General features: G+C 38.6%; 1 protein-coding gene and 1 long non-coding RNA gene across 4 annotated transcripts in view; both read left to right on the top strand.

Annotated features, from left to right (window-relative positions):
• The first annotated feature begins 3340 nt into the window (after positions 1-3340).
• The window catches only part of LOC125237722 (snake venom 5'-nucleotidase), a 47729-nt gene continuing 25686 nt past the window's right edge, over positions 3341-25383 (top strand). The window contains exon 1 of one of the 3 annotated variants that reach the window (XM_048144885.1): positions 3341-3526. In XM_048144885.1, coding sequence (XP_048000842.1) covers positions 3461-3526 — 66 coding nt within the window. In that variant the 5' untranslated portion in view covers positions 3341-3460. Of the gene's footprint in view, positions 3527-5487; positions 5702-25383 lie in introns of those variants that run through there. The other 2 variants (XM_048144883.1, XM_048144884.1) reach the window with 2 other exon arrangements.
• LOC125237732 lies at positions 15302-18319 on the top strand. The gene is made up of 4 exons (XR_007178367.1): positions 15302-16357; positions 16820-16957; positions 17404-17540; positions 17991-18319. It is a non-coding gene; the product is annotated as an uncharacterized LOC125237732 (long non-coding RNA).

Raw genomic sequence — 25383 nt, 5'->3', positions numbered from 1 at the left:
CGAACAACGAAAAAGTCTGATAGAAAAATAATTTTGTATGGTGTGAATAAAATTTAAATCTACCCTCTTAACGTTTTAATACTAAACGGAATACTAGTAAAATTAAACGTATTGCCAATTTACAGTAATGAGGCATGCGTCAATTTGGGGGTTGTTGCATTCGGATAAGGTTCTTATTCCATTGGCATGTTTATCGAATGATCTTTAAGTGGTAGTAAATTTCGCCGGCTTCGTTAATGATGCCATGGCCCAGTGGCGAGACTGCAAGGCGCAAACGAGTCGGGCGCTCCTAAGTCCCGGGTTCAAATCCCAGCCATGATAATGACGTGATTTTGTGTTTTTTAGCGTCTTGGCTTGAAATGGCACTCCGTGACACCAATTTGAACTTATTCTCAGACTGATCCTGATAGAAATGAAAAGAAAAATGTGGCTAAGAAAAAAACTCAATACTTCAAAAACCGGTTAAAGTGTCTTTGAAATAATTAGGATGGAAGCGAAATTAGCAAATGAAAGATTGCAATCAACACAAAAATGTATTTTTCTGTATTCAATGACGCCAACGCCATCTAGTGACAGCTAAATATACCAGTAAGGTTCGTGTATAGGAATAATAGCATAATTATACAAAGAACGCATAGATGGTGCTCAACTTCGCTGCAAGCGACTTTTTCGCTGAGTTGACCATCGTCTTTAGGCCGTATCTTTCTTTTCGTACCATCGCACCTTAATAGTTTTAAAGCCTTACTGGCTGTGGAGTTGTTAAATAATGACCTGACTTACTTGTACTAGGCTAGTCTGGTCATGCAATCTTGAGTTTAGTTATGTCATTACTATGATTCGACTATAAAATGAGACCAATTACATATCTTGGTGTAAGTTAGTCTTAAACTACACCGGCCGTTTCCAACGGTACTCGAGTTAATCACTTCAAAGGACCAGGGCCTGAGTGTATAGCTGGAGTATACAAAGTTCTTGTTCACTCCGCAGAAAAGAAAAGAACAAATGAACAGATGAAGTCTACCGCCACCAGTTGGAGGCGCAGCCTGCTTCGGCTGTGTTGACTGCGGCAGTCATCAGTAGCAGCATGGATAGCAGAGACTTTCGGGACGAAAGGTCAAGGTCAGAATGGTCGAGTATAAGGACATCACTAGTCGAACGTCCCCTTCACTAGCATCGCTGTCAAAAATGGCGGCAGACGGACTCAGAGCGTCACTTGAAGATAGCTTGTCATTGAACTTGTATTTTTGAGATTCCGTTTAATAAACTGTATAATTAATAGTGGTATCCTGGTGTTTTTACTCTAACAGTATGTATATCGTCGCCTAGCACCCATAGAAGCCTTGCTTAGTTTGGGGCTAGGTTGATCTGTGTAAGGTGTCCGCAATATAATTAATATTTTTTCATACAAAACCGGGCATCCCGTAAACCAACGCCAAAATTAAAAGGGTTGATATAGGACGACATTTCATTAGCTTATTTTTTTTGTATAATTAGTAGGCCGACTGAAAGACAGTCTGAAAAAATTCATAATCTGAAAAAAAGATTTGTATGAACTGACAGGTCGCTAATTTTAATTTATTGCAAAGTACAAATTGAGTCTTACATAATAATACATGTGTCATTAGTATTAAAACAAAACTTAGAATAAAAATTAACCTAGAACGAAGTACAAAACTAAAACCTACTACCTACCTTACTTACCTAAAAATAAAATTATTTAAAAATAAAAATAAATTTAAACCAACTAGGCAAGGTCACCGAGGTCTGAACCCGCCGGTAGGGTTCCCATAAGGCTAGCTGCGTTCCCCCTTTGGATCGCAATGCCAATTCGTTGGGCGAGGAACGAGCCAGCCCTATGGTCCCCGGTGACATCACAGATTTTTTTTTGAAAGCTCCTGACAGGTTGCATACAATATATTGATTTAAACTAACACGATCTTCACTCATATTATTAAATTAAAACGGGACTTAATCGCGTAAAACTTACGTTTTATATTAACTTACGTTTTAGTTTTACGCGATTAAGTCCCGTTTTAATTTAATAATATGAGGTTGCATACAAATCCAAATTCAGATTATGAATTTTTCAGACTGTCTGTTGCCGGCCTAAATCATCAAAAAAGTTCCCTTGTATTATCGCCGTAATAGTATAAGTTATCGAATCGGGTAGGACAGGAGAAATATATTTTATTATTTTGTGCTCCTTATTATACATACGGCTATCATACGGCTACTACAAATCCGATTAAATGAGTAATCATCCCGATTACATCAAGCCAGGCTACTCCTTAAGTAATTAACAGACGATCGCTGTCAGTATGAACACGCCATCTATCGAATTACAACCGAACTCCGGCCTACCCCTACCACCACAGTATAAGGATATATCAGTAGTTAATCTCCGGCAGCGGCGGCGCGGTCGTTACTACTGCGCAAGGTCACGCAGGGTTGTACAACGTTACTATAATCGACTTCGTACAATGTAAGTTGTTGTAAATCTAATAGGTACTATTAACTGTAAGTAGGTTTTAGTATAACAATACCACGTCATGACACCACATTAGTCAGTATTGAAGACACAAAAAATCATTATAAATATATTACTCTCATACGCGCAATAGTAGATTGTGTAACAATAATTGCAAAAGCGTTAATTTAAGTGTTCATTTTATATGTTTTCTCTAGAATACACCCAATCCATCACAATAAAAAAAAGATTCGTTTGAACTAGAAACGTAGGTACCTACTGTCCTACTCGTATTAGTAACTGTGTATGGCGCTATGCTAGTACCAACGCTCTTTCTACCTTTTTATCTAATAAAGATTCAAGTACGTATTTCTTTCTTAAATACTGACGAAATCATATTTACATAAAATGTTTGAATAGATGTTTGCACAATATTTAAGTAGGTACCAAACTTTCGAGCTAGATAGATCGCAGCATCTACCTAAATGTCGTTACAGATAAATCCTTATTGATTTTAATGTGTCATTCTAGCTTTAAATCTCACTTTTACGCCATTTACGTAAGCAATAATGTACCTAACACTGCAAATATATAACAACCACTTACTTTTCTGGGTGTCTAGGAATTCTAAAGAATGACATTTCCGCATTTTGAGAACTTTCCATACACCCATAAACACTACAGTAACGAAAATATGTCTTCGGTGCTGACGTCATTTTCTCCCGAACTCAACACGTCAACACAGCGCGCAAACGCGGCCCCGACTGTCCAGCCCAATAATCACCACTGTCCTGCCCTGCCAGACGTGTAAAATTGCGTGAAACGAAACGCATATTTGACAGATGTGGTATCATTGACAGCTGACAGGTGCACTCCGTGACACTAGAACACTCCCGTATTCCGTTCATGGGTGTGCTTTTACAAATCTATTATTCCATCCAATTTTCGTAACAGTAAATAGGGGATTAAACCAAGGAAACCTCAATATCGTGAATGAAAACGTCCTTTAAACTGCTCAAGCAATCAATCAGTTCACTCGTCACTAGCCCAGTTCACACGGTAAGTCCTATTATTATAGGTACATTATTTAGTAATTATTGAAATAATATATTTTGCGAAAAGGAATGCAGTTTACACGTAATAAGTGATAAAAGTAAACAAATATTCTCAGTTGTGTTTATATTTAGACGTATTGTAGATAAGATTGTGGTTATGGACGGAAATAGATTCAAGTGTATACCTTGACCTAGCTACTACATTGGTATTCCGACTGCGGTACTGCGCAGACCGACTTTATTCGAAATTCGAAATGTAGACAATCGAATCGAGTGTTTTTTTTAAATCTAAGTGCGTGATTTGTTTTTGTGCCAGATACATTTAAAAATAACAAAAATGAAGTGAACCTGTATGTGATGTGTGATAATTATACGAAAGATATGATAGTGTAATGAGATCCAATATTATTAAACATCAATGAAAATATTTGACATTAGCAGATTTTGTTTCTGGATCAAGGTCATTCTAATTTAAACCAACGTGACCCTGTCAATAAAGTCTTGAATGTTATGTTTTTGTATATCAATAGCCTCTTTTAAATTACATAACTTTTAGCCCATTCTCAAAAAGAGGGGTGTTAAATGTGTATGGGGTGTGTTACGAAAAATCACAACCACTTTATTACTTATGAGAAATAATTAACAACCCCCTTCCCCAACCCTTCGGGTTGGAAGGTCAGATGGCAGTCGCTTTCGTAAAAACTAGTGCCTATGCCAAATCTTGGAATTAGTTGTCAAAGCGGACCCCAGGCTCCCATGAGCCATGGCAAATGCCAGGATAACGCAAGGAGAATGATGAGAAATAATTAATAAATCATAGAAATACACATTAGTAGTGAAATTGTGTCCAAAACCTTCTATAAAAATTTGTTAAATATTCTTATAACATCTATGTGTAAGGTTTTACCTAATTGAACAAAATAGTTAACAGCAGCAAGAATCTTATAAAAAGAATTGTAAAAGTATAGATTTTTAAAGTGGTCTATTGTGGTTAGTTCGTCCTAGCAGTTTGTATTTTATAACTTTCCAAAGCTACCACAGATAATTATGACTATTTCAACAAGTCTAAATATTTGAAAAGAATATTGCCATGAACATAATTATTCAACCTTAAATTGCTCCTGTAAAGCTCCTTAAAGTGTCCTTTTTGTATTGTGTTAAAAGCTCTTAAAATGTTTGATCAAAAAAGGTAGAGGTTACTTAGTTGAGCCTAGATAAGCATGTAAAGATTCCAAATGTACCAGGCATGCATAAGTTAAGCAACATGACAACAGTTCGAGGAATGGCCATGACCCCACAAGATAGGGGGGCAAATAGCAAAATCTAATGGTCGCTGTACACATGGGCCCAACAGTTGGGCCAGCCCTTGGACCAGCCCCTTGGCCAAGCGTGTAGAGGACTACTTGCCCGTATGTTGGCAGTTGGCGCCAGCGCTGGCCGGCCAACCGACTGGTGTCGGTTTTTTGTCCACACATCAAAGGATCTTGGCACACATGGCCACGTGGCACACGTTGGCGACTCATTCAGTTTGTTGTCAGAGAGGACAGTAGTGAAAGATTTAAGAAAATAATAAGTTAATCTATGCCAATAATAGTGTTGATGTTAGGAAATAAAATACCCTTGCAAATGTTAAATCTATTGCCTAAAAAAGATAAATTTTCAGATGATTTAATTTTATTATTTATTAATTAAATTTTGCTGCCAACATAAATTACCTAGCCTTTTCCATTCTACGTCCATCTTTTATGAAGAGCCAATGCTGTGATTGGTTCACCAATGTGTAAACAGCGACGCTTATCTTGGCCAAGGGGCTTGTCCAAAGGCTGGCCCAATCGTTGGGTCAATGTGTACAGTGGCCAGAAAAGATAGTCCAAGGGCCAACACAACACAGTGTGAATAGTTTACCCCAGTGACTTAACAGCTTATGGTGTTATCATGCAAGTTTTATGACATTTTTCAATAAATGCAAATATATTGAGCCTTGAAAAGCGTGTCTCCAAAAGTACCAGGCTTGCATGAATCACAAAGAGCTAACATGATGGCAGTGCGCGGTATGGCGTCGTTCGCGGCGCAGGCGGCGCTCCGCTCGCGGTGGTCCAGTCTGATCGAGTCCACCAGCGTGGATGTGCCCGGGGAGGTCACAGATGGCGTTCGCTCCGTCGTCGGATGGCTGAAACAGGCCTGTTGATTCATCTAATTTGTATTTATGTTTTATTTCAGCCGCACCTTTAGCTATTTCTTATCATAGAGTTTTAGTACTTGTATATACTTCAGTATAAGTATTTTATTTGCTGCAGTTTTTGATGTTTATGTTTTTTTTACTGTTTAGCGGCACACTGTTTAGGACTGAGCCAGAACGGTCATTTAAAGAGCATTTTTACTAGTTGTACTTTAAATATGTAGCTATTATACTCTGTCAACCAAGTCTGTCAGTAAATAAGAACAAAGAAAACTATATTCATCCTTTTCTTTAGGGTGCTAGAGAAAAGGATACCTATAGTTTTCTTAGTTCTTATTTACTGACAGACTTGTTTGACAGAATATAGCTATATATTATAGTTGTAATTTTATGTTTTTTCTCGATGTTGTATTATCTATTATTATGAGAGATCGGATTTTTGTGCGTCATCTCATACTAAAAGTCATTAAAATGACGTAAGTCACTAAGAATTTTTTTTTTGTATGAATATTGAATAGGTAGACGTTTGACCACGATCACACCTGATGGTAAGTGATGATGCGGTCTACGGTGGAGCACGCTTACCTATACCAACCTTACCTATGTCGCAAATCCGTCCGATCTCTGATTATTATCGATGTGCATGATTTAGTTTACTTAAGTAGTCTAAATTCCAACTTTAAAACATCGTCAAGTGATAGCTTAATATTATGGGCCATTTTTTTGGATTTGGAAATTTTTATGTGTTCCCATTCAGAATCGCGAGCTCTTTCAATCATAATAGGAGAAAAAAAAGTGCCCCAAAGCTTTTTCCCATTCCGTTACCATTTTATCATACATTTTGTATAGCGGTAGTGGGAGGGCTGAAAAATGTTTGGAAATCTTGCACATTTTCTTTCTCCTATCAGGATCGAAAGCCCTCGCGATTCTGAGTATGAATCGCGTTAAAAATACCCATGTTACAAAAAAAGTGGGGGGGGGGACAACTTTGAAAAAAATGGCCCATTCCGAATCGGTGTGGCCAAAGTGTTCACAATAAGTACATTGTGTCACAAGGGAGCAAAATGAGGAAAGGCGTATGTGTGTCGCTCTACGAATGTTACTGTTAGGCCCCGCGCACACGGAGGCAACAGTTGCTCGGCGACTTTCGTATTTGTATGAAAAGTTGCGTCGCCTCGTGTGCGCACTTTCATACTAAGCCATGGTCGCGACAAAAAAATCGCCGGCAACAGTTGCCCGTGTGCGCGGGCCCTTAATGGGCAGTTCAGGATCCTGACAACACGCAGACATGAGTCAGGGTTGTCACATGCGAATAGGTCATATAAAATATATATTTCCCGAAAAAACATGTAAAAACTAATAACTCACCTAACCACAAAATTAAAATTTTGAAAAACCCCGACAAAGTGGGCCAATTTTCATGAAACAAGGCTAAGAACACTCCCGACTAACTTAGCTTTCAAACAAAAAATACTAAATCTAAATTGGTTCATCCGTTCGGGAGCTATGATGCCACAGACAGGCACACACACAGACAGACACGTCAAACTTATAACACCCCGTCGTTTTTGCGTCGGGGGTTAACAATCCAGACTTACCCAGTATTTTTTTGGATGGAACTTCGAACGAACTTCGCTCCCGTTAGAAAGAGACAAAAAGTAGCCTATGTCACTCTCCATCCCTTCAACTATCTCTACTTAAATATTCACATCAATTCGTCGCTCCGTTTTGCCGTGAAAGACGGACAAATAAACAGACACACACGCTTTCCCATTTATAATATTAGTATTGATTATAATACCAGTAGGCCTAGCACATGATGGCCGCGGGAGTATGTCGCCGCGAGATAGACTACCCGTCCTTATGTCATTAATACAGTTAGAAGAAGAGGTGTCATCTATCTCGCGGCGACATACTCCCGCGGCCATCATGTGCTAGGCCTACAGGTACTCTAAGATTCAAGTCTTCTGTCTCTATTTTAAAGACACTTTTTTTGAACAGTTTTTCTTATTTACCAATCGAAACCTGTTGCCAACCCTAGCTCCTGAATGGGTGTGAACCGCCGTCTGCGGACACCAATAACTCGACCTTGACAACCCTTGTCTACTCGCACTTGTCACAGTTTTGACGACCGGCCTGGCCTGGCGCGTAGTGACCCTGCCTGCTAAGCCGCGGTCCCGGATTCGAATCCCGGTAAGGGCATTTATTTGTGTGATGAACTGATGAACACGGATATTATTAGTTCCTGAATCATGGATGATTTCTATGTATATAAGTATTTGCATATTGTGACAATGTGCAACTTCCAACTACCCATCCCGTTCCGAAATCATAACTCACGGCCGTCATTCGGGAAGGCTCGGCAGAATGCGATCTGCCTCCGAGCACGACACATCGCGCGTGTGCGTCCCGAACTGCTCAAAACCGAAACCTTGGAAGGGTGCCGTTTTACACCCACCAAGTCGCGAGTGGCTTCCGAGATCAAGCCCCGAGACACGAGTGAAGAAGTGAACAGTGCACTGTTATATGGACAATTACAAGGACTTGCTGTGAGTACCACCCCAATTCCTATCTCTCATCCTCAACACATTGTCACAATTGGTGGAGGTGCGAAACCCCGAATTAGGTATATTTTCTGTTTGGCATTATTTAGGGTTAATTAGTAATAAGATGTCCGATACGGAGGAAAAATATGAAAAAACCGTTACTCGGGTGTCGGACATGTTTAAATATTTTAAATCGTTGAATTTGGAAAATTTGAACCCGGCTCTGAATCAATTACAGGAAAAGATTGATTCTCAAAATAGTCAAATTTTAGAGTTAAAGGAACGAATTAATACGATTGAGAGTATTGAGACCTGTCTCAATCGTATTAATTCCAACACCCCGGGGAACATCCCGGGGAGATTCTCTGAGAGCTAAACCTTTTCGTCGCAAACTGTATTACTTATGTTTAATCGCTTAGTAGGAACAGAAATAACACAAAATACCATAGAAACTTGAACACAAATACTTTGTAATTTTCATGGTAATATTAAAAAGAAATTGATATCCATACTATATACTATACTTATTATTTATACTAATATTATAAATGGGAAAGTGTTTGTCTGTTCGTTTGTCCGCCTTTCACGGCAAAACGGAGCGACGAATTAGCGTGATATTTTAGGCGGAGATAGTGGAGATGGAGAGTGACATACCTAATAGGTATATGCTACTATTTGTCTCTTTCATAGTTTTCTAACATCCACTTTTTAAAATGGGGGGTGGAAGTTTGTATGGAACACTCAGCAATTTTCTAATTTAACGCAGGCGAAGTCGCGGGCAAAAGTTAGTTGATTATAAAGACCTGCAGTATAACCAGGGGCGGCTCACTCCGTGATTCTATCGCCGCGCTACAAGTACATGCCGGCGGCCGCGAGTTCGCGGCCTAATCAGGGGTGGCGCGCGTTCTCACGGAACGCCCGTTCGCACTTTCTATTGTTACTTTACGTCGCGAGTTTTTAGGGTTCCGTAGCCAAAATGGCAAAAACGGAACCCTTATAGTTTTTTTAAGTTTTATATGCGATGTCCGCTTGTGAATGGCTAATAATGCTTAGTTAAATAGACATCATGAATAAAACAGGACAATCTTACACAGATCTACTATTGAACATAAACTTCCCACTGAGCATGAAACTTACAATAACTTGCAGTAAGTTTACATACCTCACATTTGTAAGTTTAGAATGTAAGGTCGGAGAAATATGACAACAACATTCAACTTATTGGTAATTTGAAAATTTCAGAAAATTAGTAGTGCTATATTATTGTAACATGACAAATGAAAACTAATATTATAATATTGCAAGGATGTTTTGATTACAAGTTATTTAAATGTTCATTTATTACATTGCTGCAACAAGGTATTAGCTATATTACATATGCAACGTTACAGCAACATTAACTTTTAAACATCAAGTTTTCAATGTTACTTCAATGTCTAAACTTAAAGTTTCCCAAATGTTCAAAATCAATATTACTGCAACTGACCACTTGAAATATTGGTTTTATGCAGTTGCTGCAATATCACAAATTAAGATTTACTTCAATAAAACCTTTTGATATAACCGGTATATTTATTTTATAACATTACAGGTAATTATAAATACAATGTCACAGCAATTGCTTTTTTTAAAGAATTCATTTCTCAATGTTGCACCAATTTGTAATATTTACGTTTATTGAACATTTAACATCAACATTACAGTCATTGACCGTTTTAAATATACGTTTTATAATTTTGCTGCGATATCACAAAATTAGCTTTCTTTCAATGAGTCTATTTATAAGGGCATAACATTACGGTAAATTATAAACAGTGTAAATGTTTAAGCTAGATTTTTTTACATTGTTTTTCTACTCCTCTTTTGGAGATTTCACATTCGGTTATTCTCGAGAAAATTCAAAATTGTTATTTCTTGATTAAACTATACCTACTCTGTCAAACAAGTCTGTCAATAAATAAGAACAAAGTAAACTATATGCATCCTATTCTTTAGGTGCGGTCGCTAGACGGCGGACGCAGATCTGGACAATGAATATACACTTAACCGTGCAAATTATCGGTCGACGGTCGCAGACGTGGCCTTGAGCGCATGGACGTCCGATCGAAATCTGGCTCGCTGGATGTTTTGGTCAGCCGAAGCCACGTCCCGAAGACCGTGCACACTGATCGGTCGCGGTCGCGGTCGCTCGACGGCGGACGTCCGCGTAGTATGTTCCTAGCTGTAATAGTTTTCTGTTCTGAGATTAAAGCTAGGAACATACTACGCGGACGTCCGTCGTCGCGCGACCGTGGACGCGGATCTGGATAATGAATATACACTTAACCGTGCAAACTATCGGTCGAAGGTCGTGGACGTGGCCTTGAGCGCATGGACGTTCGATCGAAATCGGGCTCGCTGGATGTTTTCATCAGCCGAAGCCACGGCGTGATACTCTGCAGCCGTACCACCTCGCTTTATTGTGCTCAGATTACCATGGTGGAATGTACCTCTGACGTACCTCTTGTACCTCGTCGGAAATTAAATGTACTGTACATGTAGTTTACCAGAAATATGGGTTTAAAAGGGGTCCGACTGGGGAGTACTACTCCCCAACTTGAAGTTAGGTTCTGTAGACCCTGATGAATAGGTCAGATGGAGAAGGCGGTATTCCTAGGCATGGCACACATAGTGTACCCTTGTTTCGCCGATAAACTTTTCATCGACAACAAATCATCGAAAATTTTGTTCGAGTAATTTTGTTTCAACTACTATTTATTTGAAATTTTCTTAGGTATTATAAATACTATTCCAGTATTCAACTAATATTTCGTCATCACCCAGCAGCAGATGGTTGCTCAAGACAGAATGGCGTGAAAGAATCTTGTAGGGGCTCTGCACCTCTGGGGTGTCCTTAGGATAGGCAACATAATATATGACTACTACTTTACTTTAATTCCCTCTTCTAAATATTTTATATGTACAAATAAAAGCCTAACACATGTCCCTCATTGACTAAGTTATTTATGATTCAAAAATTAAAGAAAAAGAGAAAAACGAGACAATGATTCATGGTTAAATACAGCATTATCAAGTTGTTGATGAAAGCCAAATATATTGCGACATGTCCTTATTCTCATAAGTAACAATAACAACCAACCTGTCTGGCCTAGTCGGTAATACTCTTTATAATACTGTGTCGGTAGTAACTTAGACTGCTAAGCCACAGTCCTGGGTTTGAATCCTGGTAAGGGCATTTATTTGTGTGATAAGCACAGATATTTGTTCCTGAGTCTTGGATGTCTTCCAAGTGTATAAGAGTTGTATATAAGTACCTACACTACAACACAAGCCTTCTTGAGCTTATCATGGGACTCGGTGAGTCTGAGTAAGAATGTCCTATATTTATTTTTTTAGATCTGGCTGTCCCCGACTTGTGCAATAAGGTTGAAAATAAGATTGCTTTTAATGATATTGAAAGCCATTCAATCATAAAGTAGTCACTATATTTAGAACTTTTAGAAGAGATGTTAGAGATGCAATCCTTTATACAAATAAAACTAAAATATATTTAATAAAATATTTAGAATTTATATAGATCCTGTGGTTGAACAATGATGGTACTGAATTTGAAGTCTTCTGCTTGTGATGGTTCTACCTGATTATTACAAATATACTCTTGCCAGGAATGCCAGGGGAGACTCACTCAACTTTTCTTTCATACATTCCGGCAGCCGCAAGGTCCTGGCTTAGAGTTTGATGACCGTCTCCCTGCACAATAGAACTCAAAGTTGCATGCAGTCCGTTGACAGGTTGATGATGATGACAGTGCAGAGCCTTCTGTACTTGTACTTTTATAATTATGTGCTCTTGCTTCTGTCTCAGAACTTGCTTCCTTCAAATGATGGGAGGATCCACTGTAAAATAGAAGAGGTAGATTAACTAACAATAAATAATTATTATATTATTAGACCTGTGGCCCGTCTTTCGAGAAACGGGCCCCTGGTATTTAGCAATATAAACAATTCATACTAAAAGAAAGAATATGGTTTATACTTACATAAGGTTTTCTTTGGTGGACAAACAGGTGTTTCTTTAGCTTTCCAGAATGGTGAATTTACCAATACTGAAACAAGTCTTCTTCTTGTTCTTTGATTCTTTCCACTTCATGTAGGGCTGACAATTCAAACTGACACTGACAGATCTGTATAATCACTACATTTTGAGTTACGTTTTGATCCACATAAAATTTCATAATATATTTTAAAAAGTATTTTTGTGTCATTAATAATTGTTGTAGAAAGAATATACATTTAAAGTGAATCGATACTAAATACAATGTGATGGTAAAATATGCACTTTAAATACTTTTTAACATTCTAGAGTGTAAAATCTGAAAATGAGTTATATGGTTTCACATATTCCGTCAATCGAAACGAAACGTCAAGGAGTTTTTGTTATGCTGACAGCACTGTAACGTAATTATAGCACGACCAGTGTTGTCAGTTCAGAGATTTTTCTCCGATTTGCGGAGAATTTGAGCCTCTAGCGGAGATCAGATACAATCGGAGAATTTCGGAGATTATGAAAAGGTCTCTAATTTTTTGAAGTTAAACCGCTCGGTAAACCTGAATGCATGAATTAAAAATATCAAAATATTCTCAATGTTCTGTGCATTTCTGATATAAAAGCGTTAATTAATTAAAAGTATGGCGTCATCCATATATTACGTCACAGTGTAAGGGGGGGGGGGGGAGGGGTCATACTAAATGTGACAATCCCTGTTAAAGGGATACAAAAAAGCGTGACATAGGGGGGGGGGGAGGGGTCCAAAAACCTGAAATTTGGTGTGACGTAATATGTGGATGATCCCTATTAATTCACTATAAACATTTTTCTTTGTTTAAAGACGGTCAACCAAATCTCGGCAGTAAAAAAGCCGGCAATGTAGAAAAATGTATCCTAAACATTGAAGTTGGATGAACGGAATCATCGAGGAGCCATAACACTTAAATTGACCGTCTCGAAAGCCTGCTGGCGTCCACCGTCTGAAAAATTCATAATCTGAATTTGGATTTGTATGACAGATCTAGTGCACGGATTTCCATACAATTCGCAACTGTCCGTGTTATTTTTTAATATTATGTTTTTTTTTTCAGATCGATCTGACAGATTGCGAATAATCTGAATTTTCATTGCACTCGATCTGATTTCATTTTTTTTATACTACGTCTGTGGCAAACAAGCATACGGTCCGCCTGATGGAAAGTGGTTACCGTAACCAATGGATGCCTGCAACTCAAAGAGTGTCACATGCGCGTGGCCACCCCATTAGAAACTTGTACACTCCCCTTTGCTGTGTTAAGTATAAGTACACAGCAAAAAGGAGTGCACAAGTTCAAAGGAGGGTTTGGGTTGCCAACGACTCAAAGGACAATAGACGGAACAAATTATTTCCTTAAGTCCTCCCGTCGTCAGCACCCCGCACCCTCGTTGAGCTCTGGGAGCCTTACTCACCGGCAGGAACACAACACTATGAGTAGGGTCTAGTGCTATTTGGCTGCGGTCTTCTGTAAGGCGGAGGTACTTCCCCAGTTGGGCTCTGCTCTAGATTCGAGCGAGACGATATCCGTGTGCCCTACCACAGAAAGCGGAATATCATTCGCTATGCCCTACCTCCTAGCGATAATATTATGACTTTTTAAGATTATGAAATGAAGACTGTATGCATAACTGACAGTTCAAACGTACACTGACAGATTTGTCAGTGTCAGCATACAAATCTTTTTTCAGATTATGATTTTTTCAGACTGTCTCTTTCAGACTCTGTTGCCGTTCTTAGTGCCCTTAGTGGATGCCAGGCTTAAGGCGGAATCGAACTGTGTCGAATCGAGTTCTCATATGCGATTCGACGCGTCGCTGATGGACGCTGTTTAATAAGAAATGCAGATGAGAGATCGCTCACGAAGCGACGCAACTTTTCATACAAATACGTAAGTTGCCGAGCAACTTCGACGACCGTGGGCGAGCTGCGCACCCTTAACAGATATGTTGTAAATAAAAATAAAAAAATTCAGCTCTGTAGGTGGCGCATTCATAGCACAGGCACTAGTTTTCATGTAAAACCAATTAAACTTGAACTCATTATTTTTATGACTTAGATACTACAGTGACAGCTTAAAAAACTACTTGCTAGAAATCTGCCTATTCTGCTGCACGTATTAATTAAGGCACACCACGCCACAGTGTGGAAAAAAAAGGTTTTTATGCAACCTTTTTTTTGTATGCAACCTGTCAGTTCAATCTGAAAATTCTGTCAGTATGAACTGACAGGTTGGATGCAAATCTTTTTTAAGATTATGAATTTCTCAGACTGTCTATGGCGTGCTTAAGACTAGGGAATGCAATAACCGACCAAATTTCATAACCGGTTACAATTTTTTATTATGTGAAGAATAACATTAAGTGTTCACATAAAAAAAAAACACTCACGATATTTTGTACCCATAGGAACTTGAAAATATTATAGAGAATTTATTTGCATACCTCATTCATTCTGTACACCCATGGGCCCACATACATATGTACATACATGGACCCTGATACGGGTGTAGCAAAGTGTAAATGTGTCACTTATTAATATAAATATCTGGGTGACCGAGCTTCGCTCGGTTCTGTATCGTATCATTGACATGTGTCGCCATCTAGTTCAAACAGCCTTAACAACACAACTACTCCACACGAGATTGCGCGCGTTTCGCCACTAAAACTCAAATAGTGTATTTTTCTATTCATTTTAGCCTTGACCTGTGTCGCCATCTAGTGTTTGCAATAAATAGTACTTACATCGACCGAAAGAATTCTGTCTTAACAGTACAACTACTGCACATGAGATGGCGCGCGAAGAAAAACGCATGAAAACTCGAAAATTCGCGTTTTCCGGGACCTAAGGATAAGTTAGACCGATTTTTCACCCCCAAAAACCCCCACATAACAAATTTCAGCGAAATCGTTAGAGCGGTTTCCGAGATCGTCAGTATAAATAAATATACAAGAATTGCTCGTTTAAAAGTATAAGATTGTATTATATTCCATGTACGGGCAGAAAGTTTCAATTTCTAACTAAATGTAATGTACTCGTATAGCCTTCCCATCAGTTGCTCATACCAAGCGGCAAGCGCCCCAGTCTTATAAGATGTGCTTGAATTTGATATAATTATTATTGTTGCACAGCTCAGCACATAATATGTGCAGTGCAGTGCATTCCAACTTTCATTATCATTTAATATGTTATCTTTTATTCGAGATACCGTTAGTACAAACTCCGTGTTAAAAAAAATTGAATAAATATGAAAAAATTAAAAGTATCAAAACTATTTGTCAGTTATTTCTTAATTGCATTGCATGCATATTTTACGTAAATGAATACTTCTTTAAATATACTTACTAATAAATGAGACTAATTACTAGGAAATCAAATCAAAATAGGCAATTTCGTATTAAATACCACACAAATAAATGAAATAAATACCTCGTTCTCAAAGTATTGCTTTTATACAATTTTGTAAGGATTGTAGCGAAAACGAAAAAGTAGTGGTAAAACATTTAAGTTGGTAACCCTGACGCCCCTTGTGACGCCACGAACAGCCGCACGCACACCAGTCCGCCATCTTTCTTACCTTTTTGATTGTTGACTTCATGACTTGTAAATTTTGTAATTAGTTTTTGCCGACGTCCACCGTGCCGTTTTTTAAGTAATTTTTGGTATTTTACAAATTGTGTTACTTTAGTGGACACGTGGAGACATGGACGCTGACTGTTGGAAGAATTCGTCAATTCAGACTGGCGCAAAGAGCTATCAGGGCGCGATGCCAGGAATTTCATTGCGAGACAGAATTCGAAATGAGGATATTCGCCAACGCAATAAAGTTACCGACATTGCAAAAAGGATTAACTCAAGTGGGAATGGACCGGCTATATTTTTCGCAGAGATGACGATCAATGGGGTCGCCTAGTATTGCTGTGGAGACCTAGCCTGGGTGGCCGAGGTGGCGGGAAACCACGAGCAGATGGTCGGATGACACATATAGAACGGAGTGGAAACCCACGGAATGCAGACCAGGATCATATAGTAAGTATTTTGTTTCTTAAGTTTTGTTTGGATTATTTGAATGAAATGAGTTCTATCGAGTTAACTGCACTTTGCGTTAGGCGTCCATGTGTTTTATTCTTAGCGCCAGGCAGGCAAGCATGGGATGGCCTAATGTTTTATCATTTATCGCACGACCATGCTTGCCTGCCAGTTCTGGTTATTTATTGATTTAGGTCGAGTTTGTTTGTTTGGTTTAGTTTTTAGTTATTTAAAAAATAAAATGCCCTAGGTATGCTGATCTAGGCCTAATCAAGCCAGCAGCAGTGGTACATGTTGCCCGCTCTAACGTTATCCTGTTAATTAGATTATATGAGATAGATTAGATAGAATAAATTTTATGGTATGAGGAGAAAACCATTCAAATCTAATTGAAACTAACTACTTCTACTTGTGTAAATATATTAATGATGCTGATTTATTCAACTAATTTTATATTTTCAGCTTTAGGTATGAGTTTGTTACTTTTGCTCATAATAACATGGAGTATGTCACAGCTGCTCCACGGGCTGCATTGAAGGGCAACAGGAGCGAAAATGTTAAAATGGAAAGGAGCTCCCCCTTTCAATTAGGGAATCTTAGGTAATATACTATTGTTTTTTATTTGCATACCATATAATTTTTACAATATGTACATATTTGGACCCTGAAAAGGGTATAGCAAAAATCTCTTACTAGTTTGTGTTATTAACTAGATTTATAGTATAAAAATTGAGGTTCCACTCTCAACTGTTTCCTCCTCTAAAACTTAATCAATCAGGATGAAATTTGAGGATTTGAATAATAATGAAATAATCTGTGTCATACCGTTTGGTTTTTTTGGCTAATTGTTGACCCATTTTGACTATCCTACGACAGTCCGACACATATATAAATGATAATAAATATTAATAATCTGTGTTGAAAAAACCAGGGAGGAAATAGTCGAGAGCTTTTGTATGGAGAATTGACCCCTGCTGTAGTAAATCGCCCGTTTCTGCTGAAGTAATTATGGATTGAATAACACTGACTCTCTTTTCTCTTTTTAGGATATGCTAAGGCAAACAGAAGGAGGCAAGGAACGGGACTGCATCAATTGCTGTCTGGAACCAATCTTGTGGGATGACTTCTGGACAGGGAAAAACAATTTCATCATCTACCCTAATACTGACGAATGTTCTAAAACGTAAGTACTTATGAACCTTTCATAAAGGGCAATGTCCATCTTTTATTACAAGCTTTTATTCAACTTGCCTTGTTAGTGTGTTAGTTTGGGTCAAAACGTAGAAGCTAAATTTGACCCACTTCCCGGTTTCCGATTGAGCTGAAATTTTGCATGCATATGTAAATCATGTGACAATGCAATATTATGGTATCATGGTGCTGATCTGATGATGGAGCAGAAAGGTGGTCATAGGAACTTTGTTATGAAACGTCGTATCCCCATTGAGTAAAAGGGGTTTTTAGAAACATCTCGGAGAGCAGTAGACAACTGTTGAAAGAAAGGTACAGTCGGCGATAAAAAAGCTTGTGCCAAAAATGATGTTTTTGCAAAAGACTTATTCATATGCGTTTAGTACAAATTGATTTAAAATAATATATCTAAAGGTTTTCTAACATTTTATAAATTTTACAGGTGCTGTAAGGCAGACATTTCCAAATGTAACGGAGGAAAGTTTCGAGACATGTAATGGTTTCAACATGCTGCTGAGACCCAACTCAAGAGACGTCAGTTTGTACTGTTTAGTCCATTCTCTATTGGGCATGCTTGTATAGAGAGGTATATATATATATATTGGAGTACAGACATGGTGTTTGGTATGAGTATTATATACATCCTTTTGAGTCAAATAGGACCGGTAGCCACTTTGAACTCCGTGTCCGAAAGGGTCAAAGTATGGAGCTCCCGGTACTCAGAAAAAAAATTCTGGCCTATTTTGAACTTTCGAGTCAAGTTTGGTGTCATTTTTAAACTGTTCGCTTCGTTTCTAAATTGAAGAAGATTAAAAATCACAGTAATATTATAAAGGCAAGTTTGTGAGCATACCGTGTTTGTTACTTCCTCACGCCACGCCCAAGTGCCTTAACAAATATTATTTATAAAATTAAGTATGGAGGAAGTACGATATACCCTAAGTTAACACGTCGCTTCTTCTTGATCGTGGGTAACACTCGGGGCGCAGTATAATGATTATTAAAAATCTTTATGCTGTCCCCTATGCTGCGATGGCGATCGTTGCAGTACTTTCAATATTTTTTTTACATCAAATATTAGAATCATCAAAGATTACTAATAAAATAGGCTTTTTAGAAATATTTTTAAAAATCATGATTAGTATAAAAATACGGAAATATGAGGATTTGTTTGCATTTCGTGGCTACTAAAAATTCATTATTAATAAATATTGTGCTATATTTTGCTATGGAACCCTAAAAAAGTAGTTACATAAAAATGACACTAAAATTGACTCAAAGCTCAAACTAATCGGCCAGAATTTTTTTCTGAGCAGCAGGAGCTCCATACTTTGAACCCCTCTCCCCCCTTCGGACACGGAGTTCAAAGTGGCTACCGGTCTTGTTTGACTCGGGAGGACGTGTATAATACCCATGTAGATGTAGATGTAGTGTAGGGACGCCTGGCCGGATACAGGCGGGCTGTCGATCGCTGGTGCGTTCATTCAGCCCAATTCCCTGGAGTTGGAGCTGCAGGTTACTGTCCCGGCTGCCCTCCCACACTTCTCTCCTCAAATCTTCTTGTTTTCCTGCAGAACATAATACCCATACTAAACGCCAATGCTCTACTCAAAAATTCACTTTTTCCCAATAGAGAACGGACTGTGTTAGACAGTGCATGTTGTTACACGGTAAATTTTTCTAGAAGACCAAATTTATAAGTTCCTTAGTTATTCTATTTTTAACTAAATAAGTTCTTGTACTATAAGCAGTAATCGGAATAGGCAGAGTAGATATATTTATTTTTAAACGAAATGACTTCCTTGCGATAGTATTTTTTCAGTACAGATGGTATTTTTTACGCACTAGTGCGAGAAGTGGTTCATTATACGCCAGGTCGAAACTTCGGAGGCTCATCTGTACTGAAAAACGTCGTACGATACACGTGCGAAAAGGAAATTCGTAACTCGTGTCGATTTAAAGATTTTTATCGCTACTCGTTTCGAACTTCCTTTTTTACGCACTTGTATCGTAATGTACTATTTTTCCATATTGGAATCTTTCGCTTGCTCGAGTATCAATATTGGCACGTGCAGTTAAACAATAACTTTGCCCCCTTGTAAAACAATTAACTATTTTTTCAGTACAGATGGTGGTTTTTTTACGCACTAGTGCGAGAAGTGGTTCATTAATATGCCAGGTCGAAACTTCGGACTCCGAAGTTTCGTTCGGAGGCTCATCTGTACTGAAAAACGTCGTAAGATACAAGTGCGAAAAGGAAATTCGTAACTCGTGTCGATTTAAAACACTCCCTTCGGTCGTGTTTTAATTTATCGCCACTCGTTTCGATCTTCCTTTTTTACGCACTTGTATCATAATATACTATTTTAACAGCCTATATTGTGTCCCACAGCTGGGCAAAGGCCTCCCTAGCACACTCAACGAAGCCTACCTCATCGGAATTAATTCGTGTATAAGCGAATTTTGGTATAATTGTAGGGAATGGTGTCTAAATCCACATTCTCAAAGTACTCGGGGGTTTGGATGGAGATAACGGGTAGAGGGGGGGGGGTGGAAAAAGTCCCTTTTTTTTAGTTTTTCGTGAATACTTCTTAAACTGTGCCACGTAGCAAAAAATGTTTCAAGACACAAGTAATCTTCAGAAAATTCTCTACAAAAAAAATATGTTCACTTTTTATCTGGGATCATGAAATATGGAGAGGAAAAGATGGACAGAGAAGATTTTTTTTTATAATGCAAGTGTGATGAAAAACATTGTGCGTAACTCGGGAAGTATGAATATTACTAACTCGACTCTTTAAATCGCTCCAGCAAGCCAACTTACTCTCGTTAGTACAATGTACTATTATTGTCCGTCTTTTCCCCTCCATACCACCATTACCACCCCGACCCAAGAGTACTTTGAGTATGTGAATTAAGACACCATTCTCTACAACTATGCCAAAATTCGCTTATACACGAATTATTTCCCCCGACAGGCAGTTAAAAGTTGGGCGTGCTACCCTGTTTTCCGCCACTCGTCAATGGTTTTTAAATTTCTTTAATTAACTATTTATCTGTTAAAAAGTTAGTGGACATTAGTTTAACAACGTTTTTTTTAATATTTTATTTTCGAGTTAGGTCAGTTTGCAGTGTATTTTGACCTATTTAGAACTATATTAATTACGGTAGGTTCCCGGGACGTTAGTTACGCAAAAAAAAATGTCGTAAGGAAGTCTACTTTTTATATGTTCTACCAAGTGTAGGTAAATGTACTCTGCCTATTCCGATCACTGACTATAAAGCTTATTAAAACTCCATCGAGACTAGACTTCAATCATTTTTAAGAATTAACTTAATTGCGATTATAATAGAGTTTATACTAATAACATTCACCAGGATAATGTGTCATATTTTTATCAAAATGTGCGTGTGTACTGACAAAAATCTTTTTCAGTACAGATGGTGTTTTTATACGCACTAGTGCGAGGTCGAAACTTCGGATGGCCATCTGTACTGAAAAACGTCGCACGATACACGTGCCAAAAGGAAATTCGTAGCTCGTGTCGATTTAAAATACTCCCTTCGGTCGTGTTTTAATTTATAGCCACTCGTTTCGTACTTCCTTTTTTACGCACTTGTATCGTAATGTACTATTCTGCGTGTGTTATTTTCTCACCCCCGTGAATTTCGGCAGACTTTTTTGTAAGCAAAGGAGGAGCAGCTTATAAGTAGTATAAAAAGCTATTCGCTAGGTGCATGACTGGTGCTGTTCTCAATTTTTTGGGCTTTTCCATATTAAATTAAATTCTATGGTTTAAAGTTAGTTCCAATCCAACGGCCGCTGCTGGCATTGATGTTGGACAAGCCCATGATGACGTGTATTTATAACAATCAGCGCCACTCTGTCACGCACGTTGCCAATACTTATTAGGTTATTACGATTTAATAAGCTTGTAATCGTCACTTTTGTGATATAAGCATGTAACGATCAAAGTTTTCCTTCCCTTGTCACATCCCATAACAATTTAATTTTTATTATTATTCTCAGTATTTATTTTCTTTCTTAGGTTAGGTGTTTTACAATATGTATATAAAAATAAAATATAAAAACATTTACAAAACAATATACAATAAAAACATATAAACATATTATAAAAAACCTAACCTAGGGTGCCGCCAGCAGCGGGGCAGGGCCCAAGCTGCCGGTGGTTAGGGCCGCAGAGAGAGGAACCGTTGAACTATCCGTGCTGTGTCCAAGATCACCGCCTTCTGCATCCCCTTGATCCAGCCACCTAGCGAGAGTCTCTTAAGATGTTGGTCGAGACTCTTCGCTATGAGACCGTTCGCTGAAACGACTATCGGAACAATGATCGTTGATTCAACATCCCACATGGCGGTTATCTCGTGAGCCAAGTCTAGGTACTTACTGGACTTGTCCTTCTCGGCTTTCACGAGATTCTCATCAAGGGGGATATTGATGTCAACGAGCACTGCCCAGCGTTGCGGTCGATCTGTTATCACAATGTCAGGCTTATTGGCTACTATAGTCCTGTCAGTGATAATAGATCGATCCCAATAGAGCGTGGCACGACCATTTTCGAGAACTGGCGCAGGTAAGTACTTGTAGTACGGTACTTCGCGGTTCACAAGGCCGTATTGAAGAGCAAGTTGCTGGTGAATAATCCTGGCTACGAGATTATGTTTGTGCAAGTACTCGCCGTTAGCAAGATGAGAACAACCGGAAATGATATGCCTGAGTGACTCTCCGGGACGGCGGCATGCCCGACAAATGTCGACCGTACCGTCCTTCAGGATATATTTCCGGTAGTTGTTCGTCATCATAACTTCGTTCGCAATTGCACAGGCAAAACCCTCGGTTTCTCCGAAGAGGTCCCCGAATCGTAACCAGTTCACCGATGCGAGCAGATTCGGGATCGGGTCCCGTGAGGGCCTTGTAGAATCGCCCGTGTAGCTGCTTGCTCTCCCATACCGCCTTGCGGTCCGCAGTACTTAGTACCACAGGTTTGCGCCAGTTCTCTTTCGCCAAGGAGAGCGGCGTGAGGTTTCCGTTTACTGCCACCACATCACGATACATCCCGCACTCGTTGTTAAGGAAGTAATCCCTGAGATTGTACACCTCACGGTTGTGGAGATCTTTGGCGTTTAGGAAGCCTCGACCTCCGCACTTCCGTGGGATGTACAATCTCATAACAGACGAGCGCGGGTGTAACATACGGTGTGTGATAAGCAGTGAGCGGACCCTCCGATCCAGGGCGTCCAGCTCAGTCTGTGTCCACCTTAGTATGCCAAAAGAGTAAGTGAGTAGAGGCATTACTCAGGCGTTAAAGGCGCGCACTTTGTTGCCTCCTGACAAAAGACTGTTAAGGACTTTTGTGAGCTGACTGAAAAAGCGCTCCTTCACCGACTGTCTAATGCCAACATCCTCAATACCCAACGACTGTGACATACCAAGGTACTTATAGGTTTCTGATTCAGAGATAGATCTGAACGACATCGTCTCAGAAAGCTGTAAATTTTCTGAATTTACAACCTCTCCCTTTTTATTAGTATTATTAAGTACAGAGACTACATTTCTGTTTTTGGTTTATTTTTGAAGATTATTATAAATTTAAAGTGTACCCAGGTATTGGCTGTTGTATTTATTTATATCTGAATGTTTTTCATGTAATGTAATGTAAATGTTTATCATGTATTTCAGTCTGAAAGTTTAAACATATTATTATGTATATTTCATGTGCTGTGGCTAGTGACGTGTATAAGAGCCCTTGTGGCCTACTTGCTGAATAAATGTTTGTATTTTGTATTTATGATTTAAAAAACATGTTTTCATGAAAACTTATGTGCGTATTAGTTAAGAGGAAACAGGAATAGTCATTTCTTCATACAAATATTCTCGACTGTATCTTTCATTGTTTTTTTTAAGTTAGAGCTTGGTTTTTAGTGCATTCCACGAGAATATCCTTTACGAAATACGTATACATATATCGTATACATACAACTCCAATCAAGTCAGTGAAGCTCGAGAAAATACTCTTAAGTCATGAAAGATGGTCAGGCACAAAATCGCTTTCTTAGCGTTGTCAGAAGTATTAGAATAATTGTATTTTGCTAAGGACATTCTCGTGGAATGCCCCTTTTACCAATACTTCATATTGTGTCTGACTGTTTTGCTTCTTTTGATTTTATTTTGACACAGCTGCAAAGATAGGCGTGGTACCTATTCAAATCTGACATCGACTATCCAAAAAACTAAACAGTCCGACACAGACAATCATTATCATCCAGATTTTAACATTTGATTACGATTGGTTAGGTTTTGGAGAACGAAACAGTGGAGAACAAAACCTTGATTTTTTCGATTTTTTAGGCACTAAATAATAGTAGTAGTATTCACGCACACTGTTTTAAAATGTGTTTGTGTGTATTATAATAGATATGTCATTGTCAATTCAAATATGTAACACCATTAGTATAAATAAGTATTATCACTGTACATTAGTATGGTGCTGGTTTTCTGGTCTGAAGGGTTAAAAGAAAAAAATGAAATAAATTATGTTGGCTGTATATCCATGTTTTTGTTTTATAAACATCAATGATTTTTGTGTGTGGTATTTTTAAAGTTTGACTTTATTTGTTTCTAGTTATTAAGCTGCACACGAACAGCAGCGAGCCTGGGCGAGCCCGCCCGCCCGCCCAGGCTCGCTGCGGTCCGCACGCAGCTCGCAGAGCACCTTGCGTGCATTTGTATTTGCGACGTCCTATCAACCACAAAAATTAATTTCCCTGCAATATCCCTATGAAATGTTGTGCGAACGATTCACGAGTTACTTACTCATGACGTGCAATTAGCAAGTTCTAGCAATATTATTTTTTGACTAAACTAGTAAGTTGCCAGTGATTTATTGACACAACATACCAAATGGTTATATACCAGAAACATTATGAGCGCTACTTTTAGGTACATTACAAGTGTAACTTGCAAGGAACTTCACTAGAGTTGTTAAAGCAATGTTACATTTGTAACTTATTAAAAGGTGCCAGTGAAAAAATTATATAACATACAATTTCAAACTTTTTGGTTTATTACAAATGTAACCTTGCCGTAATGAATAGCGTGTAAGTTACGCACAAGTTGCATATGTGCTATTGTTGCAATGTACAAAAATGAACTTCTTAAAAGTTTTCGTCATAACTTTCTAGTAAGTTTATATTTCAATGTATCAGCAACATTGCTATTCAAAGTTATAGAAAGTTGTAAAAATCCGATCTGGGAAACTTACAGGGTTTATCTACAGCGCGGCCGAAAGCGTTTAACATCAATATGGCTCAAACATTGCCCAAACGTTGCAAGCTTGCAATTGTAAGTTTCAAGCTCCCAGATGTAGCATTGAGCAATGTTACCGCAAGTTCTGCTTGCTTAACGGGTTGCTGTGACCGCCCACCGTCTCCGTAAGGTTGGTACGTCTTTCGTCGGGAACTGTACACGTTTTTATAACAAAGTACCAACCGATATAGTGGATTTGCCATTTGACAAATTTAAGGCACGCATTAAGCGTTTGTTGTTATGTAAGGCGTACTACACTGTGAAGGATTTTATAGATGACTAGCTTTTACCCGCGGCTTCGCCCGCGTAATAAAAGTATTCTTATTGAAACGTTTACAAAAAAATAAGATTTTCATTTGGATCCGTAGGTTTCTTTGTAGGTACATCTGTCCGCGATTATTTCGATTAAGGTAAAGCGGGGCAATTCTCGACTGGGGGGCCATTGTAACTGATCTATTTGCTGTACGGTCAGCCAAGAACCTTACACTGCTTTTTGGCTGACTGTACC

The sequence above is a fragment of the Leguminivora glycinivorella genome, chromosome 22, assembly GCF_023078275.1.
Source record: "Leguminivora glycinivorella isolate SPB_JAAS2020 chromosome 22, LegGlyc_1.1, whole genome shotgun sequence".
NCBI lineage: Eukaryota > Metazoa > Arthropoda > Insecta > Lepidoptera > Tortricidae > Leguminivora > Leguminivora glycinivorella.
The sequence above is the reverse complement of the archived record's forward strand: the minus strand, read 5'-3'. Positions and strand labels throughout refer to the sequence as shown.